The sequence below is a fragment of the Spermophilus citellus genome, assembly GCF_964194105.1.
Source record: "Spermophilus citellus genome assembly, chromosome: 2".
In the NCBI taxonomy this organism is placed as follows: domain Eukaryota; kingdom Metazoa; phylum Chordata; class Mammalia; order Rodentia; family Sciuridae; genus Spermophilus; species Spermophilus citellus.
In genome coordinates, this window is record NC_138183.1 from 37,353,839 (window position 1) to 37,369,738 (window position 15,900).

At 45.3% G+C, this 15,900-nt stretch overlaps 1 protein-coding gene and 1 pseudogene across 13 annotated transcripts in view; one reads left to right on the plus strand and one right to left on the minus strand.

Annotated features, from left to right (window-relative positions):
• Nucleotides 1-9,615: 9,615 nt before the first annotated feature.
• LOC308641212 (olfactory receptor 13C8-like) lies at nucleotides 9,616-12,794 on the plus strand (annotated as a pseudogene). The gene has a single exon. The product of its transcript is annotated as an olfactory receptor 13C8-like (transcript).
• Nucleotides 12,795-13,490: 696 nt separating this feature from the next.
• The window catches only part of TMEM8B (transmembrane protein 8B), a 36,458-nt gene continuing 34,048 nt past the window's right edge, over nucleotides 13,491-15,900 (minus strand). For 11 of the 12 annotated variants that reach the window (XM_081279578.1, XM_081279579.1, XM_081279584.1 and 8 more), the window contains one exon: nucleotides 15,298-15,769. In XM_081279578.1, coding sequence (XP_081135704.1) covers nucleotides 15,434-15,769 — 336 coding nt within the window. In that variant the 3' untranslated portion in view covers nucleotides 15,298-15,433. Of the gene's footprint in view, nucleotides 15,770-15,900 lie in introns of all 12 variants that reach the window. The other variant, XM_081279576.1, reaches the window with a different exon arrangement.

Consider the following 15,900-nt stretch of genomic DNA (forward strand, 5'->3'; position numbering starts at 1 on the left):
CATTAATTAAGTGGCTTAAAACCAACAGATTTCTCGCTTATGCCCCAGGTCCATAAGGGCTTGGCTGGGGTTCTGCTCTGCTTCCTTTTATCCACCCCTCACCCCCACCACAGGACCCATGATGACAAAGTAGTTACCATCTGTAACATGGCTGGGCACCATTACAAAATGAGAAGAGAAGGTGTTCTTTCTCTCCCTTCACACCCACCTTCTTTAAGACTATCACTCCAGGGTCGTGGAGCACCTTCAGGCCCACCACAAGGCACAGAGGTACCAGCTTTCATTGTTGTCTCCAGCTGCTCCCAAGGCTCTGTCCCTCTAGTCTCTAAAAGAAATTCCTCACATTCCTCATAGTGGTTCTGCCATTGAAGTCTAGCCCCAATTGATCCATCTCTCTTTTGATCGAGACCCTTCATGGCTCCCCATCACCACAGCATTAAGTCCAAATCCTTGCTGAGTCTTCAAGGCCCCCAGAGTCTGGCAGCACCTGCTTCTTCGGCCTGACTTCCACATCCCCCTCCACACAGCCTGGCCCATCACTACATCCTCTGCACTGCCCCCACCTTCAGCTCTTTGCTCCTGCTGTTCTCAGTCACACTGGGATGAGTTTTCAAAGCCAGCTCAGACACCATCTCTTTCATGCATTCTTCTCTGATGCACTTTGAGATTGTCCCCTTTATATCCTACAGCACCTTTCACTTGATACCTGTCTCATCCTGACTTGTGACATTTCCTCATCATCAGAGCTCCTTGGGGGCAGCATGCCACCAGGTCTCACCTACTGCTGTAGCTCTGGGAGGGCTTTCTCTACAGCAGATTTCCTGAACTGACTTGTTACCCAGAAGCTTTGAGCACTGAGCCCAGTGGTGCTGAGTATCTCCAAGCAGTGGCAGGTGGACAGGGGTCCTGGCGTGGCTATGTACAGATAGGTGAAGGGAACAGCAGCACTGCTGGCCACAGTCTTGTCCTCGATGCAGGCAGGGCTGCTCTGGACCTTGGGCTGTCTCCTGTGAGACAAGTCAGGAGACAGCCAAGGGCTGCTGACCTGCTTGGCTCTGTCTTATGGTGGTATTCTTCCCACCAGGGAACCCAGGCACTTCACACTCAACATGTCCAAATCGGAAATCATCCCCAACCCCCAAGTGATGGCACCATCTTCAGGAATGGCACCATCCTAAAACAGTACAGAAGACATCACTTATTCTCTGCTTCAAAGACCAGACACAAGTACTACAGTCCACTAAGTTACCCAGAATTCATTTAGGATTTCGGGTGTTTTTTCAAACATTTCACCTTTCAGGTTTAATGAGGCACTTGCTCCTAAACCATACTTTCAAGTGTATAGAAGGAAGGAAATGACCAAATTTTCTGGAAAAGGGACTTGTATTAAATCCTTCTATCTTTGATAAGGCAGGATACAGAGCATGGGGGAAGGGACACAAAGCCGAATCAGCAAATATTGAAGACACACCCAGGGGAATCACTGAGAACTGACTTTCTCCTATGAAACACTCTATGCTGAACAAAGACTGTGGGAAAATCTAGATATTGTTTCTGGAGTGTGGAGATTTGGGGAAATCATCTGATCGTCTACTTAACATTCTCAATGTTATGTAGGATTTAGAGCATAAGAAGGGATAGATAGCAACGACAGAAATGTAGGTAACACCCCCAAGCTTTTAGCCCACCTAATACACTGTCTGAATCACTTTTCTTTGAAGGAAAACTGGGTCATATTGCAACTAATGGAGGAAGCTAGATGGCCACAAGGGGGAATTCAAGCCCCTAATGTGAAAGTTCCAGATCTTGGTTGTGTATGTGCAATAATCTGAGGGACTGACCTAAAATTCACCTGTTGCTAGTTAACATATTATTAGTATTGTGGTTTGTTCCCCCCTGTGTGCATTTCCCAAGGAAAAATAAATTTACACATGGCCAGTAAAGAAAAAATTACACTAAACTGTCAATCAAGGTTCCAATCAACCCCAATCCACCCAGGGAAAAAGGATTAGGTAAAATTATCATAGCCCAATAAAAGTGAACTCCACTGTTGAGTCAGAACCTTGAGCTACTTTGCAGCTCAGCCCACTTTGTTCTCCCAGAGTGTATGCTTTTACTTCCAATAAACCTTTGTTTTGCTTGTCAACTTCATAGGTCTTGATCAATTCTTTGTTTGAACATCAAGAACCTGGGCCCAGAAATTTCTGGGGATCCCTGTACCCATGCCAGTAATATCTGGAGTAGAGAGAATTGTGAGATTCTTCTCATTAATATTCTATAGTCGATCATCCTCTAAGCATATTAAAAAGTCAAAGTGATTGTTGAAGGTCATAGAAAATCCACAGGGGTAGAGTTCATTAAAATTGCCATTCAAGGAAATTGTTTTACTGGATTGTGTGGGTTAATTTTTAGACTGGTATTTCTCTTGTCAACAACAATGAAGAGAATTGACAGAAATGAAACAGAAAATTTGGGGAATTTAACAAAAGAAATTTTCACTCCAAGCTGGATTATGTTAATATAATTCTAATCCAAATCGTTCACCTTCTTTGGAATTGTTTTTTCCTTTCCCCCTGAGGAAATTTACAGTTTTATAATGTAACTACATAGGTCATCTGAGGACCCAAAATTAGGTATCCAGGCACCAGAGAATGTCAAAATTAAAATGCAAATCTATTTAAACCATGCAAACCTTGATATATTCACACTAAGGGTAAAATGGAACTTAATGTCACTCTCTTATATTTTGTTTCCTCATTCCATTTTCTTTGGAAACACTTTTGGGATTTGTTAAGGGTCACTGAGAATTATTCTTGATGCTTTGAGGAACAGAACAGGTAATAAGAAGGTGGGCTTGCTTCCAGTATGTCAGCAAACAGCAAAAAAGTGTGCACAGCCCAGAATGTGGGCTCTAATTGGGCCTTCTCAGATGTGATTATAAGGACTGGAGTAGCATTGTGAAGTATCGGACATTATAAGCATTGCATGACGGCATGGTTGGGTATCCCCTTCCTGATGGATTTTTATATTTGGTGTGGTTATATGTTTGATCTCCTGATTGGCTCTTTTAAGAATTTTGGGGAGAGCTGGGAATGTGTCTCAGTGGTGGAGAGAGCACTTGCTTACCATGCAGGAAGCCCAAGGTTTCTAGCACCACAAAAAGGGGGGAAAACTATGCAAGAATTTGGGGAGAACCTCTAACGTAAGGTAATGTGTTTCCATACTCCAACACTTCTGAAAAACTACAGTCATAATAGAAATTGATCAACACTCACTACTGTGGGAATATCATAGTTTGAGGGACATGGAGTCAGGCTAAGTAAGAATCTAAGCTCTACCATTCACTTCTTCCCTTAGGCAAACTATATAACATTCTTTAATCTACAAAAAAATTATAAGAATATAACTTTATACATTTTATTACAGGATTTGTGATAGTAAATCTGAGTATCCTCCTGATTAGATGGAGAGATGATTAGTTAACTAATAAAGCATATTTCCAACACAGTCAGCGAGGGTGTTTCCAGAGACAACTGGCATGGGGGACAGCAAGCTGAAAGTGAGCAGCATGGTCCTACAGACCAGGGTCCCAGATGGAACAAAAGCAGAAGAGGAAGCCACGCAGTACCTGCAGGCTCTCTTCTATGACAGCAGGTGTGTCTTGCTTTGCCCATCACCCATGGACATCAGACTGGCTTCTTCAGCCTTTCATCCTGGAATCACCTCCAGTGACCCTTCAGGAGGCTTCCAAGTGTTCAGCATAGAGCCATGACTACATTGTTGGTCTCGCTTACCCTGAGACTCCAGCTTCTTGGCCAGAGGGATTCAGATCCTTCTTGGTTTCTCTGGCTCTCCAGCTTACAGACAGTCATTGTGGAACAATACAACCTTGATGATGTGAGCCAAACTAATAAATCCACCTTTAAATTCATATATATATATATGCATATATATACACATATATATGCATAAATATGTATGTATATACACACACTCTCTTTATATATTCATATATTACATTTCATATATATAATATATATTCTATGTATCCTATTCCTTCAGAGAACCCAAATACAGTGTTAATATGAAGACTAAATTAGAAATTTCTGACACAGCACATGTTCAGTAGACATCATTTTGCTGTTATCATTATTCAAACCCTTTGGCTATACACAAAATCAACTGCAAACTTGTGGACCGTTTAGGAGTTTTTCAACATGTTTTATGTTTGTAAGCACTGAATTATAAACCTGCTGTCGTCCCTTGGCCCTGGATAGAAACCTGTTTACCAGTCCAAGAAGTCCAGGGTCCTAGATTTTAAGACAGGGACCCTGACTGTCAGCTTCTGCCCTGGTACTGTCAATGCAACAGGACCAATGCTTCCTCAAATAAACACAGCTGCAGAATAAAACAAGTCTAAACTCCTGAAAGAATGGGAAAGGAGAGACTATAGAGAACCTTCCCTGGAAACTGGATGACTAGGACCTCTCATTTTGGCCCATGTAATAAAAGAACAGGAGTCAGAGAAGGACTCCAGCCAACACCTAAAGCCAGAAGTTCTTCCTTACTCTCTTGCTTCTTGCCTGATTTGAGAAAGTAGGAGCTCTCTTTGTGGTGCTAGGCACTACAGTCTCTTCCAGCACTCCAACTAGAGAGAAGGTCTTTTGTTTTCAAGTCAATATGCCATTGTATCCAGAAAAGGAAGTGTCAGCCAGCCTAGAACACTCTGGACCCAATGCCCAGGATGCTTGTGCCAAGTCCAGGGGACTGAATATGCTCTCCCCACACACTCCACGCTCCTGACACACTGAAGCACTCATACTAGTTGTGAATCACATTCCACCTGCATGTAGCCAAGAGTGGGCTGGTGGAACAGCTGTTGCTACAGGATTTGTGAGCAACAGTATGGAGGGCATCTGGCAATGAGAAAGGGAGACAGTGTCTAATATAAAATTAGAGTGAGCCACTATCAGAGCAGGCCTGAAAAGGGACCCAACCAAGAAAAACTGGGCTATGTTCTTCACATGCAGTTTAAAGGGTCAAGGTCTGCCTGTGCAGCATGGTGGTAGCCCATGCTTCCTCAACCAGGGACCAGCCTGGGGAGTCAGGGGGTAGGACTCTCAGTTTCAGCACATTGGTCCTCTACTTTCTCCCAGATGACAAGTAGGTTTTTGTAATGTGGACATACGTCTGATCTAGTAATGCTGGACACCAGGGAGGCACCAGTGGTTTCTGTAGTATCCTTGTTGCCAAGACATGAGGACAGTCTGAATCCCTTTAAGATTCCTGCAGTACTCATGGGCAGGCACTCTATGTCAAAAGATGCCAAGAACAGATGAGATGACAAGATCCCTAGATGCAGAATCTTGGTGGGGCAGAAAGCCTACTTGGGGGAAATCACATTAGTATATTCACTTTTGTTATTTCCTGATATCCAAGATGCTAATTCACCAATCAAAATTATGGAAAAATTATAATATCTAAGATGCTTGTGTATGATATGAACATTTCTGGGTAAGGAGGAGTGGGAAAACTCAGGAAAGGAATCATGGAAATTCCACAATGAGAGTTCAGGGGATTCCAACACAAATCTTGCTTAAGTGTGGTGGCACACAGGAACCCCAGCTACTTAGAAGGTTAAAGCAGGAAGATCTTTTGATCTCAGGAATTCCAGATCAGTCTGCATAACATAGTGAGACTCCAATCTCAAATCAACAACAACAAAACATCTAGAAATCTCTTTCAAAATGTACCCCTTTGAGCTGGGATTTTATATTACATTGCCATGTCCCATGATGCCTCAGAACCAAGTATCTCAGGACCCTGAGATCCAGACTTACCCACACTTTGTCCAGAGACAAAGAGAGATCCCTTCTGCCTTCCAAAATTTCCTGTGAGAATACAAGAGCATGCAGGTGCAGTCGTACATGACTCCAATCCCAGAGACTTCTGAAGCAGGAGGACAGCCTCAGCAACTTAAGGAGATCCTGTCTCAAATTTTTAAGAAATAGAATGGACTGGGAAGGTCACTCTGATTAATCATCCCTGGGTTCAAGTCCTAGTCCAGAAAGAAGAACAAACGAATGAAGGAACAAAGGAGTAAAGGAAGATTGCCCATGCCTGTGCTCTCCTAGTGTCTCTCCTGTGCCCACTCAATCCAGCAAGGCACTCCAGAGATAGCAAAATGGACCTGAGTTTCTGAAGTTGCCTAACCTGAAATTTTGTTATAGTTGGACAGTTTGAACTTTAAATTGGGCAGGGACTACCAGGTCCCTGGGAGCAAGAGATAAGCAGGCTGTCTGTCAGGGGACTAGGTGTCTAGTCCTTGAGGCCCCTCAGCCTGGCCCACACCAGCCTAGTGAACCTGCTGGTAATGAATTCAGCACTTCTTCCATGGCTCTCTCGAACCTCAGAGCAGTTTACCTGACTCCAGCTCTCTGTACACAATTCTGTCACAAGCCAGTGAGTAGGACAAAAAGCTTTTTGAAATATCTCAAAGTCAGAATATTTGCTTGTAGAAGGAGATACAAGAATAATAATAATAATAATAATAATAATAATAATAATAATAATATCATCCACCACTGGTTCCACATTGACCACAGGCCAGACTCTGCAGTAAGAGCTCTACTTAAGCTCACGGATCCCCAGCTGATACTCGCCCAACAAGGAAATACCACTACCTCCTGTTATAGGTAAGGAACATGGGTGGAGAACCTGTTAGCAAATGACAAAGTCTGAATTCAAGCCCATGCCAACTCCTCTGCCATACAACACGACATGGTGATCCAGGAACCCCAGATCCAGGCATTTCGAAAGCTGAACCTGAAGCTTCCTGTTTGTAATGCCCCTTCCTCTATTTTGAGATATCTGTGAAGCCTAAAATAAGCATTAAATGGGTAAAGTTAGGTTTACCAGCCAATGAGAATCATGTGATATCACCTTACAAAGGAACCTTAGTCTCTTTGACCGCAGAGTTGAAGGACTCTAGAAAGATTCAGAAAAAAATGTTTGCAAGACTATAGAGTCCATAGGTCACATAATTGACCTACTCATTTCTAAGGAAGAGGAGCTCGATTAAGTCAGAAGCTAGAACAAAGACCAAGAATCTAACTTGGGCCCCACACTCCCACTCCAGGGCTCCTTCCATGCATCACCCAATACAAAGAGGTTATAAAATTGTGAAGTGAAACTAGACCATTACTTTCAGAGCCACTCAGTGTTCTATTGCTCTGTGAATCTGATTCAGGGACATGACAGAGTGTGTGACATTGGCAGAGAGATGCTAGAATAGCATTTGGAATGTGCTGGAAAAAAAAAAATCACCCAGAGAGGGGCTGCTCAGTAATAGTGATGGCTTCCTTCATTCTGGACATATGTTACAAATAGTCAGGGTTAGTGTGTTGTGGGCACATGTGAAGTGTGTCACTTCTGTGTCAGAGCATTTCACTGTTGGTGGAAGATATTCCAGGTGTCATTCCCTGGCCACATAACTGTAAAGCCCACATTGTAGAGCCTCCATCCACCAGGGACTATGTGGACAGGCCCCTGAAACCCACAGTGGACATGCAGCATGAGAAGGCAAGAGACCTCTTCATGTTAATTCGTAAACATTATGCATCTCTGGGGGCTGGGGCTGTAGCTCAGTGGAGGAGCACTTGCCTAGAATGTGTGAGGCACTGGGTTAGATACTTAGCACTGCATAAAAATGAAAAAATAAAGGCATGCTGTCAATCTACAACCACAAAAATAATTTTTTAAAAAATTATACATCTTTGCATTACTGCGGCAAAACTAAGACCATCCTTACTGGTTCTCCCACAAGTCGCATCCTTTGCCCATGTAATAATCAAAGCTGTTGCTCATCTGAAAAGCATCACATTTTCTATACACAAACTCCTTCTATATGGCTGTTTCTACTAGACAGGAATGTGCTATGACCTGACCCTTAAGTTGCTAGGAAACCCACCTTGCTCCTGATCTAGTGCTCCAGAAACAAAGACTGTCCCTCCAGGTAAAACTGGACCCCAAAGCATTTCTTCCAAATGTTTGTATTTATCTTTTGGGGTATGATGGATAGAGAAGGGGGTTTATCTCAAGGTGAGACACTGGGATCAAGATTTTTTGAATAATGGCAGCATTAGAGCTCAATAAATGGTCACTTGCATTAGAATGGCAACCACTGATACTCCTGGGTACAGGGCATTTGGAGGGTGACAGTGATAAACCAAACATAGCACTTTCTCTCCAATTGTTCAATATTCAACAATCTAGTCAGACAGAGGGAATCAGCAATCTTGCCAGAATTCAAGGCACAATGAAATTAATCTGTGCTAAAACTGGACAACCATCAACTGATGGCATGGTCAGTTCTTCCCTGTGCCATCAGAGGGGGTAGCACACAAACGCACAGTATGAACTCAGCCTGGAAGAATAAGTGGACAACAAAGGACAGTCCAGCAGCCTTTGGCCCAGCAATAGCACTAGTTTGACCAGGTTGGAACAGGTGTTCATGAGGTGTGGTGTGGAAGTGAGACAGGAGGGTAGGCCTAGAGCCTGGTGCCAGAGCCTCAAATGCCTGCACCTCTCCTTCTGGGTCTTTGAACAGAGGCCAGGGTGAGGAGAGAGAGGCACACCCAGTGGTTTCCACTATCCCCTGTCTGAAAACATGTGTCAGAATTTGAAATGAACATAGGTCATGTTGTAAGCACACATGGAGCAGAGACATCGCCCTCCCAGGACTTCTTACCAGATTTCAGGTTTGACAGTGATCTTTACACCCCAGACTCATGAACAATGTCAGAGGTCTAAAGCCAGGGAAGGAATGGATGGTTGCTGGAATCCAGAGAATGAGTGCATGAGTGTAAGCTCCAGGAAGGCAGAAGACAAGACTGTGTCTGGCGTACTCTCAGCACCAGGCACAGGCACCAACTTGTAGTAGCCACCTGACCCCTAAAACAGCTTTCCTGTGCTAATGGCACTATTGGGCTTTGGGGACATGAGAGCTCCCTCCTGTGAATTTTAACACTGTCCTATTCCAAGAAGGCCTTGAGACCAGCTTGGCACAGCAATGGAGGCTGCTGGGAACAAACCTCAGCCTCCTTCCTGCCTTTCTAAAGCTAGTCAACAACCGGCCACGCCAAGGCCAGATGAGCTCCAGGTGTGCCTACTTGCCTGGCATCCCTGCCAATCTCACTTATCCCAAAAAAGCAACTAGGAAGCCCACTAGTGAGTCACTTGGCTCTCTTGACCAGGGCTAAATCCTGTGACCAGCAATTCTATTGTACCTCTATATCTACCTCCATCGGGGTACAAATGTTCATGTGTGTTCTTTTGAAAAAGCAATGAATGGTTTCTGATTCCTTAAGGAGAAATGACCATAATTCAGAATTACACACCAAAGTGTTCCATCCCCAAGGCCCAGAGGGACACTGGGTAAGATCAGCCATCATACACCTGCTTCCCAGAATGTCACCTCAGTCAAGGAAGTGAGGGTACAACAGAGACAGTGTGGAATCTTTTTGTTTTCTTATTTTTCTTACTGGTATAGCCCCAGCACCTGAAACAATACCTACCACAGGGTATGAATGAATCACTGAATGAAAGAATCTGAAATACAGTGGGCATTAATAGGCATAGGAAGTCATAACTGAGAAAAAATGGTTCCTTTGAATGGTAGGAACTCTTTTTTTAAAAAAAAAAGAAAACATGTCACATATATTTCATATTCTACTGTCCCCTCTGAAATCCCCTGGATAGAACAGCCAAGAATCTAGAGAGCCAGGACGTTGCACATTCCCCTCAAAGTCCATAGAACAGCAGAGCTGGGAGGGTCAGATGCAGGTCTGAAGTCCTCTCTCTCCTTGTACAGATGGTAAAACTCGGTTCCAGAGAGGGAGGCTGATACACTGCAAGTCACATATCCAGCAGCACCCTTGGTCCCCACACCATCAAGAGCTTCTTTCTAAAAGCTCTGTGGTCCAAATGAAAGAGCAAAGAGGATGAGATGGAGGAGACACACCAGACAGCCGTGATGGACTATGTCCTGGTGGGGCTCCATGGGCATCATGACCTAGAGATGGTCCTGTTTGTGCTTTGCCTGGGCATCTACTGCATGAATCTGCTGGGGAACTCCTTCCTCATGGTGCTGATCATGCTGGACCCTCACCTGCACAACCCCATGTACTTCTCAGCTACCTCTTCCTCATAGACATCTGTGGCACCTCCTCCTTCATACCTCTCATGCTCACCAACTTCCTACAAATCAGAAGTGCCATCTCCTTCCCAGCCTGTGCCCTGCAGATATTCTTGACCCTGGCTTTGGGTGCTACAGAGTGCCTGCTCCTGGCTGCAATGACCTATGACCGTTATGTGGCTATCTGCCACCCACTCAGGTACACAGAGCTCATGACTGGACAGATGTGCATGCAGATGGCAGTGCTGAGCTGGGGGACAGGCTTTGTCAACTCACTGCTGCAGTCCATCCTGATCTGGTGCCTCCCCTTCTGTGGCCACAATGTCATCAACCACTTCTTCTGTGAGATCTTAGCAGTGCTGAAACTCGCCTGTGGGGACATCTCCCTTAATGCCCTGGTATTGATGGTGGCTACAACCATCCTGACAGTGACCCCTCTCCTGCTCATCTGCCTCTCCTACATTTTCATCCTGGCTGCCATCTTTCGGGTTCCCTCTGCTTCAGGCCGGCGCAAAGCCTTCTCTACCTGCTCTGCACACCTCACAGTGGTGGTGATATTTTATGGGACCATCTACTTTATGTACCTCAAGCCTAAGGCAAAGAATCCCAATGTGGATACGATTACCACACTGTTTTATGCAGTCATGACACCTTCACTGAACCCCATCATCTACAGCCTAAGAAATGCAGAGGTGAAAGCAGCTGTCACTTCTCTGCTTGGGAAAGTTCTGCACACCAGGAAATTAGCCAACTTTTACCGCTGCCCTCTGTCAGGATAAACTAACCTATCTTGTGGTAATGGCCTCATATTTCAGTGGCTTAAAACCAATCAATTTCTCGTTTATGCCCCAAGTCCATAAGGACTTATTTGGGGTTCTGCTCTGAATCCTTATCTTCTCCTTTCTGGTACCATAATGACAAAGCAGTTACCATCTGTAACATGGCTAGGCATCACAACAAAAGGAGGAGAAGGTAACAAAGCCTGAACTGACCTTAGTTCCCACTCAAAAGTGACACATGCTACTTCCACTCACACTCCTTTGATCAACACCAGGCTCATGGCCACATCTAACATCAAGGACAGGAGATTCACATGGAGAATGTGTGTGATAGGACAAGAGGACTGAGAGGTTTGTGAGTACCCAATGACCATATGCTATGCTGCAGATCCTATCCAAGTGCTCGTAGAGATTTGGTTTCCTTTTCCTTCATGGTGTTTCCTTCACAGGCTGCTGCCTGATCAATCATCTCAAGAAAGCCCAGCTTAGCTCACTCATAGCTCTCCACTGGGTCATCCAAACTAGACTGGAAATGTGCTTCTTGGGATTTCCTTCCCTTATGGGTCGGCTGTGTTTGCCCATAAGAGAAATGCACATAGGGTGGAAGGCAAAGTTGAAGAGCACCAGGCCTTGGGGGACATTGTGTTACCAGTGCACTGGCTCTCCTAGTTCTGGCCATGTTTCCTCCTTCAGCTGTCCTCAGTCTGGGCCAGGTTCAGCTCCATGGCAAAAGGTGCCAGCTACTCCCTCAAGTCACCTATGTCAATGAATTTGAAGGCACTGAGAGCCAGACACTGGTCATCCTGGGTTCTCCGTTGCCCTTCCTCTCCCTCTTTCACACTCAATTTTCCTTTTGACTGCCAGCCAGGAGGCCTGGAGCAGCTTTATGTCCAACACCTAATGCAGAGGTACCAGTTTTCATTGGTTTCTCCAGCTGCTCCCATGACTATGTCCATCTAGTCTCTGAATGAAATTTCTTATATCTCTATTGCCATTTAATGTGAAATCCCAATTGATTTATCACTCTTGTGATCAACAATCTTTCGTGGTTCCCCATCACCACAGCATTAAGTTCAAATTCTTTTGCTTAGTCTTCAAGTTCCCCAGAATCTGGCTACATCTGCTTCTTTGGCCTGATTTCCTCTCCCCCTCCACACAGGCTGGCCCCTTACTACATCCTCTGTGCTTTCTCCACCTCCAGGTCTTTGCTCCTGCTGTTCTCAGTCACACTGGGATGAGATTTCAAAGCCAGCTCAGACACCATCTCTTTCATGCGATCTTCTCTGATGCACTTTGAGACTGTCCTCTTTACATCCTATGGCACCTTTCCCTTGGTACTTCATCCTTTCTTTTGTACAATTTCACCACCATTTGAGTTTCCTCAGGACTGGAAGTCAGCATATCTTACCAATTTCTATAGCCCTCAGGGCTTTCCCATGAGCAGTTTTTCTGAACTAAATGTTCACCCAGCAGCTCACCATTGGGGCTTGAGCTCAGTGGTGCTGAATATGCTACAGGCAGTTGCCAGTGGTCAGGAATTAAGAGTGTGGCTGTGTAAAGATATGTGAAATGAGCACTAACACAGCTGACCACAGCCCCATCCTTATAGAAGGCAGGGCTGGTCTGGTTCTTGGCCTGTCACCAACAAGACAAGCTAGGGGAGAGACAAGGGCTCTAGGCCTGGTTTGAGTGCTATACCCAGCCTGGTTTGAGTGCTAATCCCCTCCCCCCATGAACCTATAGGTACCTCAAACTCAAAATGTCCAAAATTGAATCATTTTCAACCTCAAGTGGTGGGACCATCTCAGTGGCACCACCATCCCAAGTAAGAAACATAGTGGTTATCCTAGACTTTCTCTCACACCTCATCACCTACATGTTTAATCAGTTATTAAGTCCTGCACCATCTATCTCCTAAGAGCTCTTAAAGTGGTCCCCTCCTTTCTACTGATGCCATATAAAGAAGTTTTTACTATTTCTCTATCAAATAGTGCAACAGGTGTATAACTGCACTCTCATCTTCCAAATTCTCCCTAAAACCTGTCCCCTGCACCAGCCAGTTCCTCATTTCCTATTGAGCAAAGACCAGAACCCACCTACCTGTCCAACCACATCACTGGCTGCATTCCAACAGCACCCCACTACACGCACGCACATATGCACATAGGCATACACAAACAAACATGGCCCATACACACTGCACTCTTCAGTTTTCTGATTAAATATCTTTCCTTCTTGCTTGTTTCTCACCCTCAGTCTCCCCCCACATCCCAATACTCCACGGTCTTTGACTAGCATATATTGGATACACGTCACACACTAGCCTAGGGAATATGCTTTGTTCTAAGTTTTTTACTGAAAGGGAACCAGATGGAATGATAGGAATCTCGTGGAAGGGATATAACATGGACTTGGCGACCTCAGAGAACACTCTCCCAACATCTTGGCATTATAGAAATTCATTTAATCCTCATTCAAGCCCCTCATTTCCAGAAGCCCCTTCCAACCCATCCTAGCAGAGTGAGGTGTGTCCTAGCTCAGTTGCCTATTCCAGTGTCTTCTGGATTCCACTAACTCTATCCTGAATCCCAGCTAATTGGGTTCAAGCATCCTAGTAACATGGCTCTATCCAAATGAGTGTTGAAATAAAATAAAATTTCTGATGTAAAAACAGACACCAAGGTCATATATCTTCATTCTCACAATTCATTTGGCCACATCATTCTCTACTAAGTAACTCCAAGGAAGAGATGCAATTGTAGGAGGAGAGGATAAAGGGAGATTTTCCTGGCATTTGAGGATCAAAAGCTTAGTCCCTAAAGGGAACAGAAAAAAACTTAAGGCACAGATAAAAGATTTGGGAGAAAACATGACAAGTAACAATAAGGCTTCCCCCATCCTCTCCTTAAGATTAACAAATGGAGGAAGAGAAAGGAAGAGGAAATGAAGTGATATCACTGCCACAAAAAGATCCCAAAGGGAGGGGCCCTGAGCCAAGCCCCTGGGTGGGTCTGCAGGATTTAAAAGAGCAACTTATGCCTTGTTTGTCAAGTAAAACTCAGAACAGGACCCCACAGTAGAAATGGCTTCATAGTGTCCACATAGCAAAGGCCTTAGACAATCTTGTAGGTCTTTGCATGTGGTACAGACCTTCAAACCAGAAGAGTTATATACATAGGAACAAGATCTCTCTCTCATCCAGATGACTTATCTGGAATGCTAACTGGGAACCAAATGGGATGATGGAAGTCTCAGTGGATGGGTGAGGCCATTCTCTCTGGAGGCCTGAGAGAATGCTCCTTTCAACATCAATATCTTGGCACTTTGTAAAACCCTCAGAACTCAGCTATGACCCTGATGGAAATTATTAAATCCCAATTAACAAAAGATTGTTTCTGGTACTCAGAAAAAAATGGAGGCTCAAAATAGAAGTGACATTCTTGTGATATTTCTTGCACAGCTGAACTTTGTACCTGTCACTTAATTTCCTGGCACCTCAGCTTCCTTCCTATGAGTGTGGGCTTATCATGAAGGAGGTCTGTCTCATTGATTTAAGCATCTCAGCATACACAAACACATGCATGCTTATATGTGACCACACACACACACACACCCACACACACCCCTCTCAATTACTATAATCTAGGTCCCACAGGAATTGAAAAGTAGGCACCAGGAACTGTTTAGAAATGAACACAGGGACCAGATGAGAGGGATGCAGGAGTGTACATGATAGGGCAGAAGCCTCATACAGTAGGCTCCCAGCAGCTCCTGTAGGCTGGGGTCCTATCACCCCTTCTATTACCTCAGGGACCCTCTCCTCCTCTTCTCCCCACTCCCTGAGCCCAGGGGAAAAAGGCAGCACAGAACCAGCACATACTTCATTGGAGACACTCCAGATCCCACCTGCATCAATTCAGGACGCCAGCCACCCAGCCCCAGTTCCAGTTATGTCTGTCCTACAATCCTCCCTTTCCAGCACAGCACAGGCCCAGATGCTGCTTCTGGGAAGGAAGTCTGAGGCCAGAGTTGCTGAGTCTCTGGGAAAATCTTAAGATTCAGTTTCCCCAAGATGGACTCCATTTCCTCTGGAACAATGCCACCTTCCTAACAGAGCAGTGTCTCCCTAGGAAGTAATTTTATATGTCTATATAGGAGGGCTCCATATCCTAGGGGCTCTATGCCCCTAGGAGGGACTCCTTGGTCCTGAGGGGGCTCTTTGCCCTGCATAGCTCCAGTCCTTAAGAAGGACTTCATGGTTGCAGAAGAACTCCAAGCCCTCAGGAAGTTCCCCATGTCCTTGGAAGGGCTCCAGGTCCCTGGAAGAGTTTGATGTCCTTGAGAAATGCTCCATGTCCTCAAGAAATACAACCATCTCTTGGTACCAGGAGGGTTCCACATTCCCAGGAAAATCCCTAGGAAGGATTCATAACCCCAGGGGCCTGGCCCAAAGCCCCACTCAGCTGGCACAGATGCTGCTGACAGTGGTCCCTCCGGAGCCCACAAGGCCCAGCTCCTCCTGCTCATTGATGCACAGTTGGTATCCACAGCCCCTGGCTCGGGCTCCAGACGGGACCCGGTGGTCAGTCTTGGCACGAGGAGGCAGTAAGAAACCCACGCTGCCAGCGATAAGCATATGCCAAATGCTATGAATGTAGAAGTAGTTGTCCCGGGTCTCCACAAAAGCGTACAGGAGGACAGCACTGCCTGCAATAAGGCTGCCTGGGCACAAGTAGAAAAGCCAGCGGCGCCACGTGGGTGGGTAGCAGTGCCGGCGGCGGACGCTGCGTACTGTCTAGGGGAGGCAGAGAAATGGGGGCTCAGAAATGTAAGGCCCTGGGACCCAAGCCAAAGCCAGTCATGCTCAGGCTTCCCATGAGCCCTAGCTGTGACCTAAAGGCACCTACCAAGACTACAGTGTACACT